The following is a 15,101-nucleotide window of genomic DNA, read 5'->3' on the forward strand; positions in this document are numbered from 1 at the left end:
ATCAATAATGACACAAACTGTCAGGTATTGATGAAGACAGAGAGAAACACCTGAGGATGCAGGACAGGAAACAAACATCCTCTGACTGGGTGATGCAGAGGTTCACCAGTGGAAGAGGAAGTACAGCGAGGACATCTAGTGGTGGAGCTGTGAACTACAAGATCAACTCAGAGTTTCATTTTTATTTTGCTGACATGAGCCTGAGAAGCTCTGCAGGTCAGAGAGGTTCGTTTTATAGCTCTGATCCAAACTGAATCATGTTGGCTGAGCAGTGAACATGTTGAAATGCTTTGTTTACCACTCAGATTTCTCCTGTTTATCATCATAACTTCACCAAGAATATGTGCAGCTTTTAATTTTCCCTTGAATATGAATTGCTCCTCATCGTCCTCCTCGTCCTGCCGACCTCTAGATGTCACTGAAAAGACGAGTTTAGACTGTACTGCAGTGAAAATGGAGGAAAAGGAAGTAAAAAAATACAAATTCCTTTTTCTTTTTAACCAAAATACTCATTAAACTCTAATAATGTCTTCTACTGTGTCTCGTGGTGACTTTGTGATGTTTGCACCACATGATTCACAGCATGTTTGCCTTTAATTATCTTTAGAAATTAATTTCAATGTAATTCTATTTTTATTTGTAATCCATCAATATTTGGCCCAAACTGCATCATTGCAAGACACAGACATGTTTCAGTGTTCACGTTCTGCAGCACAAACTCAACTCAGGAGCTCAAACTGTTCTCTACTTTCCCCTCAGCTACTTTTCCTTTTTCTTTTTTTATTCTCGCCTCATCTCTCCACATGTCTGCATTTCTTGCAGATTTAATTGGTGGAATCGTGCTGCCGGGAAGATTTTCTCTGCAGCAGCGCCGGAGGAAAACCTGATGAAGACTGCAGGGAAATAAGATGCAGTCTTCATCCATAAAACATGAGATGAATACTAATAGATACGTGGTGTTGGCACAGCAAATGTACTTATTTATATTCCACATTTAGTCCAGATTCACCTTTCACACCGACTGCTTCTTTTCAGATCAGCAGATCAGTTCTCACCGGGCGACGCGGCTCTGAGCGATGAGACGACAATGGCAGAAATAAAACCTAGAGTTGAGTTTTTATTCACTGATTGAGCCTCATCGTGCTCAGGATGCAGAAGGTACAAATCAAATAATCTGCAGACGCCTGTGAGAAGCTGACCTCTCGCTGTCAGGTGACACACACACACACACACACACACACACACACACACACACAGGTGTTTGTTATTGCCTAGGAGTTTTTTATTTTCTACAGGAATTTACAGCAAAAGAAAAAGAGACTAACAATGTTGTTGCTAATATTCAAAAAGGTCCTGAAAATCATTTCTAGCACACTTTTTGACAGGTATTAAAAACACACACGCTCGCACACACACACACACACACACACCTCCCGTCTCAGCCCGCCCCACCTCTCGCTCCAGTTTTCAAGGGCAACTAAACGTCACATCAATAAAAACTATAAAAACTAAATACATACGGTGCTTTTGTTTTGTTTTGTTTTGCATTGGCACAGAGCAGAAGCAGTCGGCAGCAGACGAGGGTCACACAGTCACCGGGTTTGTTTTGAGCTGCGTGGAGAACCAGGAAGGTTTCAAATGTTTGCAGATGTTTGTAATCCTTGAATCCTCAGACGGCTCTGACGGCTGATTTAGATGTGATATAAGTCTGGTTATCTTCGTAAACAATGAGTATCAGGAACCAATTTCCTTCAAACTATGACACAAAAATCAATAGTCGGGTTTGAGTCTAACACCTACATTTAATTTAAAGATTTAAAGGGTTACTACTATGTTTTCACCCGTGTCTGTCTGTCTGTTTGTATGTTTGTTGGTTTGTCTGCAGGATTACACAAAAACGGGTCAGATTTCCACTAAACTTGGACGGAGGATGAGTCTCGGCCCAGAACAGAACCGGTTCACTTTGGGTGCAGATCCGGTAAAGAAGCGACGGCTCTGGGAATGTTTTCTCACTTTCTTTAACTTCTCAGATCAATTTTGGGAATAATGCATCATTAAATGTAATAAAACAATGTCTCTTCTGTCAGTGTAACTTTTATTCATCTACACATTTAATGTAATATTGGATGATAATACTGTTACTACCTGACTCTGACCTCTGGACCTCATGCAAACAAAACCTTTGGTGAGCGTGAATGTTGGTTGTTTTCAGTCCTGTGTGAGTTAGTTATATATCTGTATTTCCTTCCTCACGAGTTTCTATAGTTTTCTGTCTGTGTGAATCTCAACATCTATAATTAAAACTGACACCGTTGCATCAGCAGCGATGTGATAGACCGTGAACATCTGGTTTCTCCACGCAGATTAAAACAAGGAGCAGAAAATAATGTTTCGGAGCATCGCGTGGCCCCCGTTTGCTTCCTCCTGTCATCCAGCGACTGACAGAAATAAACATTTAAATGATTATTCTTGAAAACCTCCCCGACTCTGAACGGGAAGTTTAAGCCTTTGGAGAAATTCAGAAGAATAAGAATCATACAAAGGATTCGTTGTTTTGTTTTTTTCTACTGTGCACAAGCTGAAGGAGGCAAACACTCCTAAAAAAAAACTGTAACACTTGGAAAAATATCTCCAGTATACTCATCTAGAATTTGTCTTTCTTTATTTGCTCGTGTAAATATATAATTGGGGTTTTTGAACGATGAGTTTCATGGAAGCAGAGGGGAGGGCTGATTGAGAAGCTGCAGCTCATCCACAACGAGGCAGAAGAAGAAGAACAAGAAGAAGAAGAAGAAGAAGAAATAAAAGTGCACTGAAAAAAAAGCAAAACAGATTTACTGTACAAGCCATTTAATCTTGAATTCAGTCTGAAAATCATACAAAAGGAGTGAAAAAGGGTCAAAAAGGGAACTGTTTGCAGTTTGACTCCATTCAGGAGAATTTCTTGTTGGTTTTCCATCAGTGAAAGAAGCTCAGATACACCAGAATAAATACAATAATCCACCTGTTTTTTTCTTTTTGTGTTGCAGTAACGTGAGGGCTAAATACAAGATTAACTGACTTGCAGAGAAGAATATTTTGGGGATATTTTGGGAGGAAGGCAGAAGGAAGGAGGGAGGTGAAAAAGAGGTAAGAAAAGAGTGAAGATATACATGGCAGCTGTATTAGTTTATAGGGTGTTATTAAAGCACTACAGACTAGGTGTGTCGGCTGCCGGACACACACGGGCTTCATCGTCTCTAATATGCAGCAGTGCGCTACGTTAATGTGTAATAAATCATTTACACAAACAAAGTGTCCCGCTCTCAGCTATTACATCTGCATAGCAAAAAAAAAAAAGAAAGAAAGAAAGAAGAAAAACAAATAAATAAAATAACAAACACACAGAAAAAAAAAACAACTGAGCCTTCAAACCGTCTTTAATGAAACTCAAACCTTTTTTAAATCGGTGGCTACTGTTTCGTTTCCTCTAAAAGATAATACAGAAGTAATTTGATGCAAGATTTGTTATTATTATTATTATTATTATTACTTTTTTTTTTTTGTTTGTTTGTGTTTTTGTTTTTTAGAAAAAAAAAAAAAAAAAAAAAAATCGGTTTTCTTCTCGAAGCGCACTTCCTGCTTCCTCTTGGTCCGGTTGGTGGTGGAGGAGTTTTCTGATTGGCCGGTTTTAGTCGTCGTCGTCGTCGACAACGGGGTCCGTGTCCCAGCACGTGATGTCAATCTCTGAACGCACAAACGCACAGAAGTTAACGTGTTTCATCGAAGAAATGATTGATTTCTGGTTTAATAACACATCAGACAGACGGATGTTTCTGGTATTGATATGTAAGGGGTGGACACAATAATAGAAACGTCTGTCAGTAAAACACAATATAACTCGACAGCACAACAAACTACAGCTGACAAATAATACTAATATGTCCCAGATATGTAGATCTAATGATTTGTGTTAATTAAATGGTGTTGTGAGAATTCTTTTCACCTTGTTATTACACTGATATGATGAGTTGATACAGGCTTTTATTTGAAATTAGTCATCTTAATATGTATTAAAATATATGAAATGCAGTGTTTTATTAAATATATCAAATTATATATTCCATCTACAATATACTGACAAATACGGCAATTATCTTACTGAATACAATTTATTATATAAACCAAAAATGTATTAACTCATCATATACGCAACATAAGAGACTTTTTATTTTGTTAGTTTATTAGTTTATTTTTAGTTTGCTCACTTTTACCTCGATAAACCCACCGAGAACGTTTCCTCATTTAAACTGATGTTAAGCTGCAGAACAAGAGAGTTCACGACAAACACAACAACGTTTTATAGCTAAAGGATTAAATACAAAGAAGGAAGTAAAACAATGAATTTTTTTAAATACAATACAAGAATAAACATAGTTAGAACGTTTATGATCAGCGATGACGATCAGAACCGGATGTTTGTCTGTTGTGAGAACTTTAAAGGTAGAAAGACTGAAAATATCCAAACAGAAAGAAGCTTTTCTCGACTTATTTATCAGAAAATATTGCAGCGACTGTCACGGTTGTGATCAGACTGATTATCAGTCCCCGTGTGTTTACTCGGTGTGTTTTCCTCTTTCAGTTGTTGGTTCGTGTCTGATCTGTTTACTTCCTGTGCTTCCTACATTTTACAAGTATTTTATTTTATTCTTTAGTTCTTGGATTTTGTTTGTGTCTGTTGTCGCCTGCCAGTTGTAGTTTTAGACTCAGCTTCACTTTATTAAAGCTCAATTTTTGTATCTTCTTCTTCTGCCCATCGTGAGTTCTGTATTTGGGTCTTTTCCTCCACAGGTTTATAGGAAACATTTATTTTATGGGACATTTCAAACCAAACTGAACCGAGGTAAAAGCAGGTATTCAGACAACGGCTAAGCTTTACTGAGGCGAGTCACAGATAGAGGCTGTAAACCACTGAGGGAAGATAAAGTAACTCTTCTTTAATGGCTCACGGTTTATTGCAGTTAAATTAGTTTCAGTAAAACGGGATACTTCTTGAATTTTCACAATAAAAAACTTTAAATTTGAAACATTTGAGCAGGAAGTGTTCTGTACGACTGAAGCCAACTTACAAATCTAAAAATAAAGCAAAATGAGACAGTGAGAGCAACAGGGTGATGAGTTAACAGTCGTGTTCAGACACGTTTCTCACCTGGTGGCTTGTTATAAAAGACCGGTGCAGGTTTAGCTGAGGACTCCTCTGATTGGCCAAATTCGTCCTCCTGTGATTGGCTGAAGTAGCCCTCGCTCGCCTGTAAGAGCCAACAGAGAAAACGTTTAACCCAATAGAACGACAGACGGCGTCTCTCTGAATGAGCGGCTGCATTAACCCGTCTGACCTGAGTCCCTTCTTTCAGCAGCGTCTCCCCGTTGGTCATCAGCAGCTGTCCGTCATCCAGCTCCGGCCCCTCCATGGACGCGTGCTGCAGTGCATGCTGGTAGCTGAGGGTCATCTGGTCGGAGGCCGTCACGTCCACCAGACTGGTGGGGTCGTCCTCGGCGGCCGAGCTGAAGGTCCCGTCCACCATGTCATCGAAGCTGACGAGGGGCTGAGGCTTAGCGCTGGCGGTGGCGGTGGCGGAGCTGGGCGGGACATTGTCACCCATCAGGTCCACCAGATTGGAGGTCTGGGAGGTGTTGGGTGGAGGCTCGGAGCTGCTGTCCCACAGGTTGACCAGGCTGTCCGTCCCGGCGTCCCACACGTTGAAGCCGGCGGAGTCGCGGGCCTGCGGGGCGACGCTCTGCACCGGCTTGGAAGGTGTGGACTCCTGGACGGGCGGCTTCTGCTCCGGCTTCGACATCGAATCTGATGAAGGAAACGAACATCACACCACTTTATTAATATTTCCAGTGTTCAGTGTTTGAGCGTTTTTATCACGTCTGTATCCAGCAAAAAATGGTGCTTTGCATATTTCTTTATGGTATTTTCGTTTGTATTTTCGTTTGTAACTAAGAACGCCACCAGGCCGGAGTGTTTCTGTGGACGGTGTTACGTCGCTCTCGGCTGTCACGGTTACAGGATGTATTCTTTTAATATGGACTTCACTTTCACTCTTACCCCACTCGTCTCTGCAGTCCTCGTCCTCCCTGCTGAAGTCCTCTTTGATGGGCGTGGTGACTATTTTAGGAATGGGTGACACGGCGGCCATGTTGCGCTCTATGCTCGCTTCGTCGTCATCGTCCCCTACAGGCACAGAACGGACACAACAACGTCGAAAAAGGTACAGAGCAAAAGTCCTCGCCCAAATCCTCCTGGAACAACTTCAATCGTACACCAGAAGTGTTGAGCTAACACGGAATACTGATGCTTCAAAGTATAATAATCTGTTTTTACAAAGTTTGAATCAAGTGATTTATAGGAAGCTTCAGGACTGTGGAGTCATATTTTTTGACCTTCACAGTCAAATCCTGTGTTACTTCAACACAACAACACATCCAGATGAAAGTGATCACATCATCAGCAAACAGAAGCAGTCACTGAGCCCGTTTCAGACCTCTGAACCTCCGCTGACATCCCAAATACTTGAGGTGCCAAAAGTTGACGATGTGACAAAGCATGTCAGACGTGCTCCTTAATCACCTTCAAACTTTTATTTTGAAAAGTAAAAGATGAGCTCTGTTACGTCTGCAGACCAATCGTGACTCTAAAATATGATCTGAGATGAGAGCTGAAGTTCAGACTGAGTCTATTTTAACTCTACAGATTAAATTTTAGCCATGCTAGCAGCTTCGCAAGGTGAACATGAAGTTTACATTCATAAGTAAAATGTCTTTACAGCTATTAGACTATTGGACAGATTGTCATTGACATTCATGGTCTCCAGAGGATGAATCATAATGACTGTGCTGATTCTCTGACAAGGTTCACATTTGGGGGATTGGAAGAAAATGTCTAGACTATTGGAGAGATTGTCATTAAATTTGGTTCAGACCTTCATGGTCCCCAGAGGATGAATTTTTAAACGTTTGGTTTATTTGTCCAATACTTTGATTTATGACCAAATACCTGCAGAACTGATGACATTCCCATCAGCCCTTAGCTGTACTGCAAGCACTGGAGAGATTCTCATGAAATTTGGTTCAGACCTTCACGGTCCCCAGAGGATGAATCGCGACAACTTCTGATTTGATGAGGGTCACGTGAGTAAGACAATGTCTTGACAACTATTGGACAGATTGTCATGACTTTTGGTTCAACTACCTGCAGCTGCTGAGGTGGTTTAGGTGTGACTACTAGTGGTTGAGGTGACAGTTTGAAAACAGCAATGGCGGCTCCTCGAGAGGTTAGCGTAGCTGCTGTAGCATAGTTACCGCAGAACTGGAGAGCTTATTCCAAGAACAGCAGTGAATTCTTGATGTTTTTGTTCTTTTGTTGTCACCTGTGTCACCTTTGTTTTTAGCACAAAGCTGCTAGCATGGCTCCAAACTCTTGGCTTTGTTGCTTTGTCTTATCAGGTTTGACTGACATGTGTTTGAATATCATGAGACAGAGCCTGGAAGTGAGCGACTCGTCAAACTTGTCTCTGAATCGGAGTGGAAGACATGTGACACTACAGACAAGAGGAAGTAGTAACGAGGAGAGCTGAAGTTAGTCAACACCGATAAAGTCGTCACCCAGAACAAGATGCTTACAGGTATAATCCAGTCATGAAACACTTGTCAGACATTCATTAATATGCCATCAATGTATGCGGACACATTGTGGGTGAGTCACAGTCACGATGCCGACAGCACATCCAGTAACACAGCTCGTTAGGACAAACATCAACACAGCGTCAGAGAAGCACTTCCACGCCACTTTTGTTCTCAGATGTTGGATGATTTCATGCTCGTTGAAGTCAGATGTCCTGCTCGGAGGCCAGAACAAGATTTCCCAGAGGACACGAACACAATGAGGCACAGATGAGGAACAACAGAGTCACTTTGACTGGAAATGACTTGAGAGGTGCGACCCTGTTAGAATGACAGATCACATCCAGCACAGCGGAGTCTTGCATGGGTGGGTTTTCTCCAGTTCACCTGGTGGTCAAAAAAACTCTAAAAATGGAAACCGCTGGAGTCAGAATTTGATTTATAGAGGTCTGTTCATTGTTGTCAGCTGTCACGAGGACAGAGATGAACTGGTCGTTTCTCCACCCATCATAATATCTGCCATTACTGCACCGACACACATGCAACAACACAGCCTGCAGATCATAAAGGTGATCTGCATGATTTTGCATAGTAACTGCATAATTGCTGACCATTTTCCAAAGCATTTTAATACGTCTTTAAAGTCACGAGTCACCCCATAACACACGTTTACTGGTGTCGAGGCATGCATGTACGTAGTTCTGTTCTTTTGTCTAGGTTTTGAGGTATTTAAGTTGACGATTTTCAGGAATAGGTGGCGAAATAGTGGCAGAAATTCCTGTCAAGCTAGCATTGTTGAAAATATTGGACTAATTTTTGCACGATGCTGTGTCGCGGAAGCCTCTCGGCGTTGACGTTCACGTTGCTGATGTCCGGACATTCTTTAACAACAATGGAAGAAAGGATGATAATCACTTATCCTGGACGTTTGTGGACACACAGATCTGTACGATAACACATCTACTTGTTCTGAGACGAGATAAATAAGGAGCTGCTGTGGAGGGAAGTTAGCAAGAAAGTCTGAAAACCTGGTAAGTTTTGGAAATACATCTCAGCACAGCATAGCTCTGATCAATCCGAACTCCATTCAGGAAACAGGCATTTTAAGAGTTGTTTGTCTGTCTGCTGGCTTACGAACCTGATGAAGCATGAAACCAGGTTTTTTACAAGGCGGCATTATGATGTTGTTGTTTCGGCTTCATTCTGATCCATTTATTGCAGTCAGATCACAGAGAAACCTCTTTGTTTTGGGTTCATACCGAAGTGGTTTGCCGTTATCGTGCGAGTAGTCATGATGCATCGCAATTTCTTCGAGTTTTGTCTGAGTGAGGCATTAGGTCCAATCCGGATGTCCACATTCACAGACTCACTGAGTTTGAGACGTGTTTCTGGTAAATATGCGAGGTTTTAGAATTATGCATGAGGGCTCTTTCACGGACATTTCAGCATCCTAACGTCTCACAATTTTCTCCTAGAACTGATTCTCGATGTGAATGGATCGATACAAGAGATCAGTGAGAATATAGTTTCTATTTTGTGAACCTGCTTGGTGTTTTGTTAAAGTTGGTATTTTGGTTTTGTTTTGTGCATTTTAGGAATCTAGAACATCAAATATTTATGTAAACAGAAATGCAAGAAAGAAAACTTCTTTGTTTTCTTGACTGTTTGTCAGCTGACTTTGATTTTTGGACAATAGGTTTGTGAGGAAGTCGTGGAAGTTTATTAAAGGAAGGTAATTCATCTAAAACACAACATTGAACGCTCTGGAAGTTGGTCTGCAGTGATGTCAGATGTGCTACAACAAACAAAATCACAGTTACGGTCTTTAAACAGACACTAAATCGACCCCACAGAGGTCAAAGGGCAAAGGTCCACATTCAGTCGACAGACATCGGTGGCGACTGACGGGCGGCTCGACGACGTCACACACACATCCGTACGCAAACACTCACAGGTTGTTCAGTCGGTCAGGATTAAAAGCAGCAGCAGGAGCAGTGTGTGTTTGAGTGTTTGCAAAGAGGTGATGCAGTCCAGGACCAGAGGAAGAGGAAGAGGAAGAGGAAGAAGAGGTGGAAGAAAAACCAGTGAGATTCTGCAGTTACAATAACAACCTCTTTATCCCTGAGAGGAAGCACAGTTAGCTCGTTGCTAATTCAAACCAGAAAACATCAGAAAAAAACAAAAACAATCAGGAAAATAATTCGACATCAGCAGCTGACTGGACGACATCTAAAGGATGAAGACTGAGGGGACGACAGACTCGACATCTATCACACAAACCCACAAACAGCTTTATGGTTCAACAGCCATAAAGGAGAAGTTTAGGAAATGCTTAGTGTTAGCCTGTTAGCTATTAGCTTGTTAGCGGGGAAGTGCGCAAGCTAAAAGGAAGGTGAGTTATGGAGAGGTTTGTAGAAACTACTCTAGCTAACAAAAGTTAAAAATGAGTTTGTTTTTAATGAGCAGACACAGCTAGCATGCTAAAAATACACGGAAGGTCAGATTTTGATGCCTTTTCTGACTCGATCTTTAAGGATTCTTCCTCTTTTTTAGTGAAGTGGATAAATGCTACATATTTTTAGTCATTTTATATTTTTCTTACTGTCAGCAAATCCCATGAAAAGACCAAACCGTCTGTAACAACGAACAAATGAAGTCTTGTTTGTAAAATAGGTCCAATTTCTTGAATCTTCTGGCCGTTGTCATTTTTAGTAATCACTACTCGACCAGAAGTAAACTGTGTTATTACAGTAGATTAATCCACATTTTGTGCTCTAGTGAGTATTTGTGGCAGCAGGACGATGTGTGTGTGTGTGTGTGTGTGTGTATGTGTGATGATGATGATTGACGTGTTGTTTCTAGTCTTTGACAACAGCGGAGCTCAACGGCACAAAGGAAGAAGATATATCAGGCTACGATACGCAAAACACTTGTTATTGGATTCACTCACATGTTGGTTTCGGTCTTTTTCAGGGACGTCGACAAGAAGAAAAACATAAAACATCAGCTTCTTTAAATTGTTCCGTAAAGAAGTCGTGTGGGGGAGATGAAGGTTGTCGGGAGCGGAGGGCGGGGCTGGGGGTGATTTTGTCAGGGGGGTTGTGAGGTGATTCTGAGGGTTTGGTGCGCAAATGTGTGTTTGTGCTGCTCAGTGGAGTGAGTGATGAAAATGATGAGCTAAAACTGAGAGGATGAAAATGCACGTGGGCTAAAAAAACCTGAGGCAGAATCTACCGACTGTCGTCCTGTCATCAGGTAACTTATCGATCAGCGGTTCTGCATATGAGTGTTTTTTAATTTATGTAAATTTCTGATGATGGACAAATAAATAAATTTATACTGGAAACAAAATACTTTTAAAGGGATATTCCGGTGTTAATTTAATCCATGGTCTAACACACCGTGAAACTGTGTTAGACTCCCTCTCGAGAGATCAAGTTAGCAGACCGCTAATTTACGGAGTTTTATCAACCTCAGAAACGACCGCACGACAACAATACACTGCAGTAAATGGATCCAAATATAAACCGCCACCAAAAAGCCACAAATAATGCTCAGAACAGCACCAAACTTCAGCAACAGTACAAATAGGGTCTCAGCACATAGTCCGGGGCATCTAACCTCCGCTAGCTTAGCTGGATTTCTATTGTGAAGCTTAAAACAGAGTTCAACTCTCCTCCATCAGCTTCCGGGTCGGGGAAGTCCCGACGCGACGATTACCGAGTGCGGTTAGAAATGCTCAATTCCGTTCTTTTCCCTGTCCGCTCTCGATAATAACTGTTATAAACTGGCAGGTAAGACACATATGAACTTTGATTGCTTTTCCATGGAGTCATAATCATACATTTTCATCCATGAGCCGCGGAACTCTACTGCACTCGGTAATCGACTCGTCGGGACTTCCCGTCAACAGGAAGCTGCTGCAGAAGAGTGGTAAATTTAGTCAGCTTTTCAGTAGAAATCCAGCTAAGCTAGCGGAGGTTAGATGCCCCGGACTATGTGCTGAGACCCTATTTGTACTGTTGCTGAAGTTTGGTGCTGTTCTGAGCATTATCTGTGGCTTTTTGGTGGCGGTTTATATTTGGATCCATTTACTGCAGTGTATTGTTGTCGTGCGGTCGTTTCTGAGGTTGATAAAACTCCGTAAATTAACGGTCTGCTAACTTGATCTCTCGAGAGGGAGTCTAACGGTGTGTTAGACCATGGATTAAACTTACACCGGAATATCCCTTTAATCAGTCTGAATAATAAAAGGTCTCATCTGAATCTAGTCTTTCTCTGTTTCTGTTTTCTGGTTGAAACCTTTTGAGAAACAGTGGACCTCACTCTCATCCTAAACGTCTCTTTACCTCTCAGAGGTTCATTTGTACAAATCACTTGATCGAACTCTATTTAACTGTGAGTCCTGATACGTGACGGATACTTCTTTTGTTTTGGAGTAAACTAAGATAATGTCAGAATCGCGTACACAAGAAGAAGAATAACATGATGACATATGTTTTCTGAGAATGACTCTTACTGTGAAGTTACTCGAGGACTATTTGACGCTTCACATTATTTTTAATCCACATGCAGTTTCATCCTCTGCTACTCTAATTTCTCCATGTTTGTGGAGGGCGTTGGTGTCTGGGGAGGGATGTTCGACCAAGCTGCTGCTGTCCATCGGTCTTCTTCTTCTGCTGTTGATCAGTTATGTGCTGCTGTACCTACCGGCTGCAGCGGCGGGCTGCCTCCGTGCGTGTGGCGGGGTGCGGAGGGGCGACTCACCCCGGAGCGGGGGAGTCGGACTGGGGCTGCTGGGACTGTGCTGCTGCCTCAAGAACGGGCTGTCCAAACGGCCTGGCGGTCGACGGCGGGGGAGGCGGGACGACACACAACCACACACGAAGATTCAAACACACAAACATGTAACAGAAGAAGACACGAGGCGACGCAGCAGGACAGAGAGGATGGACGAGAAGACAAAAAGACAGACAGCAGAGGGAGGAGGACAGACACGAGAGAGTTCAGCCCCAGAGGGAGAAAGTCAGAAGCAGAAAAGGATTGTGGGAAAGAGTCCCGTGGAAACCCAGTGAGGAAGAAAGAGAGTACATGGAAGAAGTGGAGGAACGGGTGAATAAATAAAGAAGAGTGGAATAAGAAGGAGTGAGGATGGTGAACACAAATGTGGAGTCGAATGAGTGAAAAATAAAGAGAGAGAAAGAAAGAAAAGAGGTTAGTGTTGCTGTAAACACACCGACTGACAGCATGCAGTTAGGCAGAAATGAAAAGCCGACAGAGTTTTTTATCCTCAGCTGCATATTTCTGTAACCTCACGAATCCCAGAGACAAAAAGAATATCTGAAAATTAAGTAAATGTAGAGTGAAGACGAGGTGCGTCCTGAAAAATAGTCTCTTATCTCACTCTAACGTAAACTTTCCGGGTGATTGGAATCATGAAACCCATCGACCTCTCCCGTCACTCGCACTATCTCTAACGCTGCAGACGAACAATGTGCAACAACAAAAATTAAAATCAAAGTGACAGAAAAAGCTGAGCAGCAGTAATCCAGCGGGGAGAGAGGAGACGGAGATTGTCTGGTGGCTTTACGCTGTTGTCATTCTCTCTCTCTCTCTCTCTCTGTGTTTTCCTCCTGTTTTTTTTTTTATTTCTACTCACGAAACAAAGCAAATCTGTGAAGATGAAACATGTGAGATCTGGATCTAAAGAAGCAGCAGCGGAGGAGATGTGGATTAATGTCATGTGGTCAGATGTGCGGGAGGCTTCTTCAACTTTCAAGCTTTTGTTACATATCACATATATAATTTTTTGGTATATTGGGAAAAAGCCTCGGACGTCAGAGCTTCTGATGAGAAGATGATTTTGGTTTTAAAAAGAGTTTACCGGTCCTGTGGACGGAGACGGGCGAGGTGTCGCAGCTGATGGTCATGGCTCTCTCCTTCTGCTTGAAGAACTCTCGCGGGTTTCCTGACCGCTGAGCGATGATGGCCTTCGCCTCCTGGAGACAAACACACACGATTATTTAATAGTTTCTGTATTTGAGTTTGTGGTTGTGTTCTTACTCTTGTCCATCGGACTGACCTCCACCTCAGTTTCCTTCTTGTCCAGGTTGAGGTCCTCGATGCTCGGCTCTGCTGCCTGCAGAGAAGAAGAAGAAGAAGAATTAAATGTAAAGCAGGTTAAAAAAATAATCTAGATGCACTGAAACAGATCACAACGAAGAAAACAATCACAGGATGCCACCAGCGAGGGGCGACAGAGACCGAGTTTGTGTCAGTTACAAACAAACAGGAGCAAAGATCAGCAACACAGACGCACTGCAGTGTTCGCAAGACTGCCATTTTGTGTCAAATAACCCCGCGGGGGAGCTTCAGGAGCAAAAACTCGTTATAATTGTTTCTTATTCACACTTTAATGTAAATAAAATAGTCAAAACCGAGAGCGCAGGGTGAAAAAGCGAAACAGCAAAATGCATCAAACTAAATAAACCTGATAATTTTCAAGTTTAGGGCTTTAAAAACTGTAATAAACTATATATTACTGGATTTGAAATCTCATTGGCTACGTGATGCATCAGTCATCCTGAGGCTGGCGTGTAAGTGGCTCAGGAGAGAAGAGGAAGAGGAGCGAGGCGGTCACATGTCTACACGATCACTCGTTGGCTGTTGCAGGCTGTAGGGAGGGCACAGCGGCTCGAATAAGCTGTCAATCAAACGGCTGCCATCTTTTTTTCTTCTTAAAGAAACTCGATTTAATGTAGACGCCCCGCTGAAAGAAGCATTTAGATGTACATCTCATTAAATCTCAAACAAATCATAAACTTCCTCTTTGTTTCCGTCGCAGTTTAGCATTTTATCATTCTCATCTTTATTGTGTTGCAGCTTTTCATCGCTTCTGTCGCACGTCCTCTGTGATATTCTGAATTGCGTTGCACACTTTCACAGCCTTCAACAGTCCCATTGTGTTTGCACTGTTTGTGTTTGTGTGGGGCAAAAAGATCTGGACTGAAATAACAGTTTTTGCGCTTCCCTTGGCTTCTTTCCTGTCAACAGAGCGGTGCTGAATGAGTCTTTTTATATCAGCGTGTTGTGCTGATAAAATGCCATCGCAGCGGCATGTTTCATCAAACAGACAAAGAGGTGTAACAGGTGTGTTGCTGTGTAGAATATCTCTGACACAATGATCTCCTCTTTTGTTTTTCCGTTAGTAACAAACGATCGAGTCATTAACTGATGTGTGTGAGCTCAGCAGCAGGACGGAGTTTAAGATGTTCGGGAGATTAACTGGAAATATCAAAAGTGTGCTACGACGCAGCAGGCAGCTGATTGCGGGACGCTCCAATAGTTTTTATGTCTGCTTGTGAAAATAAACCACAGCGTGTAATCGCTCTCCTCAGAAACAATCCTCCGCCGTCACACAAAGAGAGACGTGC

At 42.2% G+C, this 15,101-nt stretch overlaps 1 protein-coding gene across 7 annotated transcripts in view; it reads right to left on the minus strand.

The window, feature by feature from the left end:
• Positions 1-1,260: 1,260 nt before the first annotated feature.
• Positions 1,261-15,101, minus strand: part of dbn1 (drebrin 1) — a 123,659-nt gene continuing 109,818 nt past the window's right edge. For 3 of the 7 annotated variants that reach the window (XM_030437453.1, XM_030437455.1, XM_030437454.1), the window contains exons 9-15: positions 13,751-13,807; positions 13,553-13,667; positions 12,379-12,507; positions 6,095-6,220; positions 5,376-5,842; positions 5,189-5,288; positions 1,261-3,726 (exon numbers count right to left, since the gene is read on the minus strand). In XM_030437453.1, coding sequence (XP_030293313.1) covers positions 3,671-3,726; positions 5,189-5,288; positions 5,376-5,842; positions 6,095-6,220; positions 12,379-12,507; positions 13,553-13,667; positions 13,751-13,807 — 1,050 coding nt within the window. In that variant the 3' untranslated portion in view covers positions 1,261-3,670. Of the gene's footprint in view, positions 3,727-4,253; positions 4,301-5,188; positions 5,289-5,375; positions 5,843-6,094; positions 6,221-12,378; positions 12,508-13,552; positions 13,668-13,750; positions 13,808-15,101 lie in introns of all 7 variants that reach the window. The other 4 variants (XM_030437457.1, XM_030437456.1, XM_030437459.1 and 1 more) reach the window with 4 other exon arrangements.

This window comes from Sparus aurata, chromosome 13, assembly GCF_900880675.1.
Source record: "Sparus aurata chromosome 13, fSpaAur1.1, whole genome shotgun sequence".
NCBI lineage: Eukaryota > Metazoa > Chordata > Actinopteri > Spariformes > Sparidae > Sparus > Sparus aurata.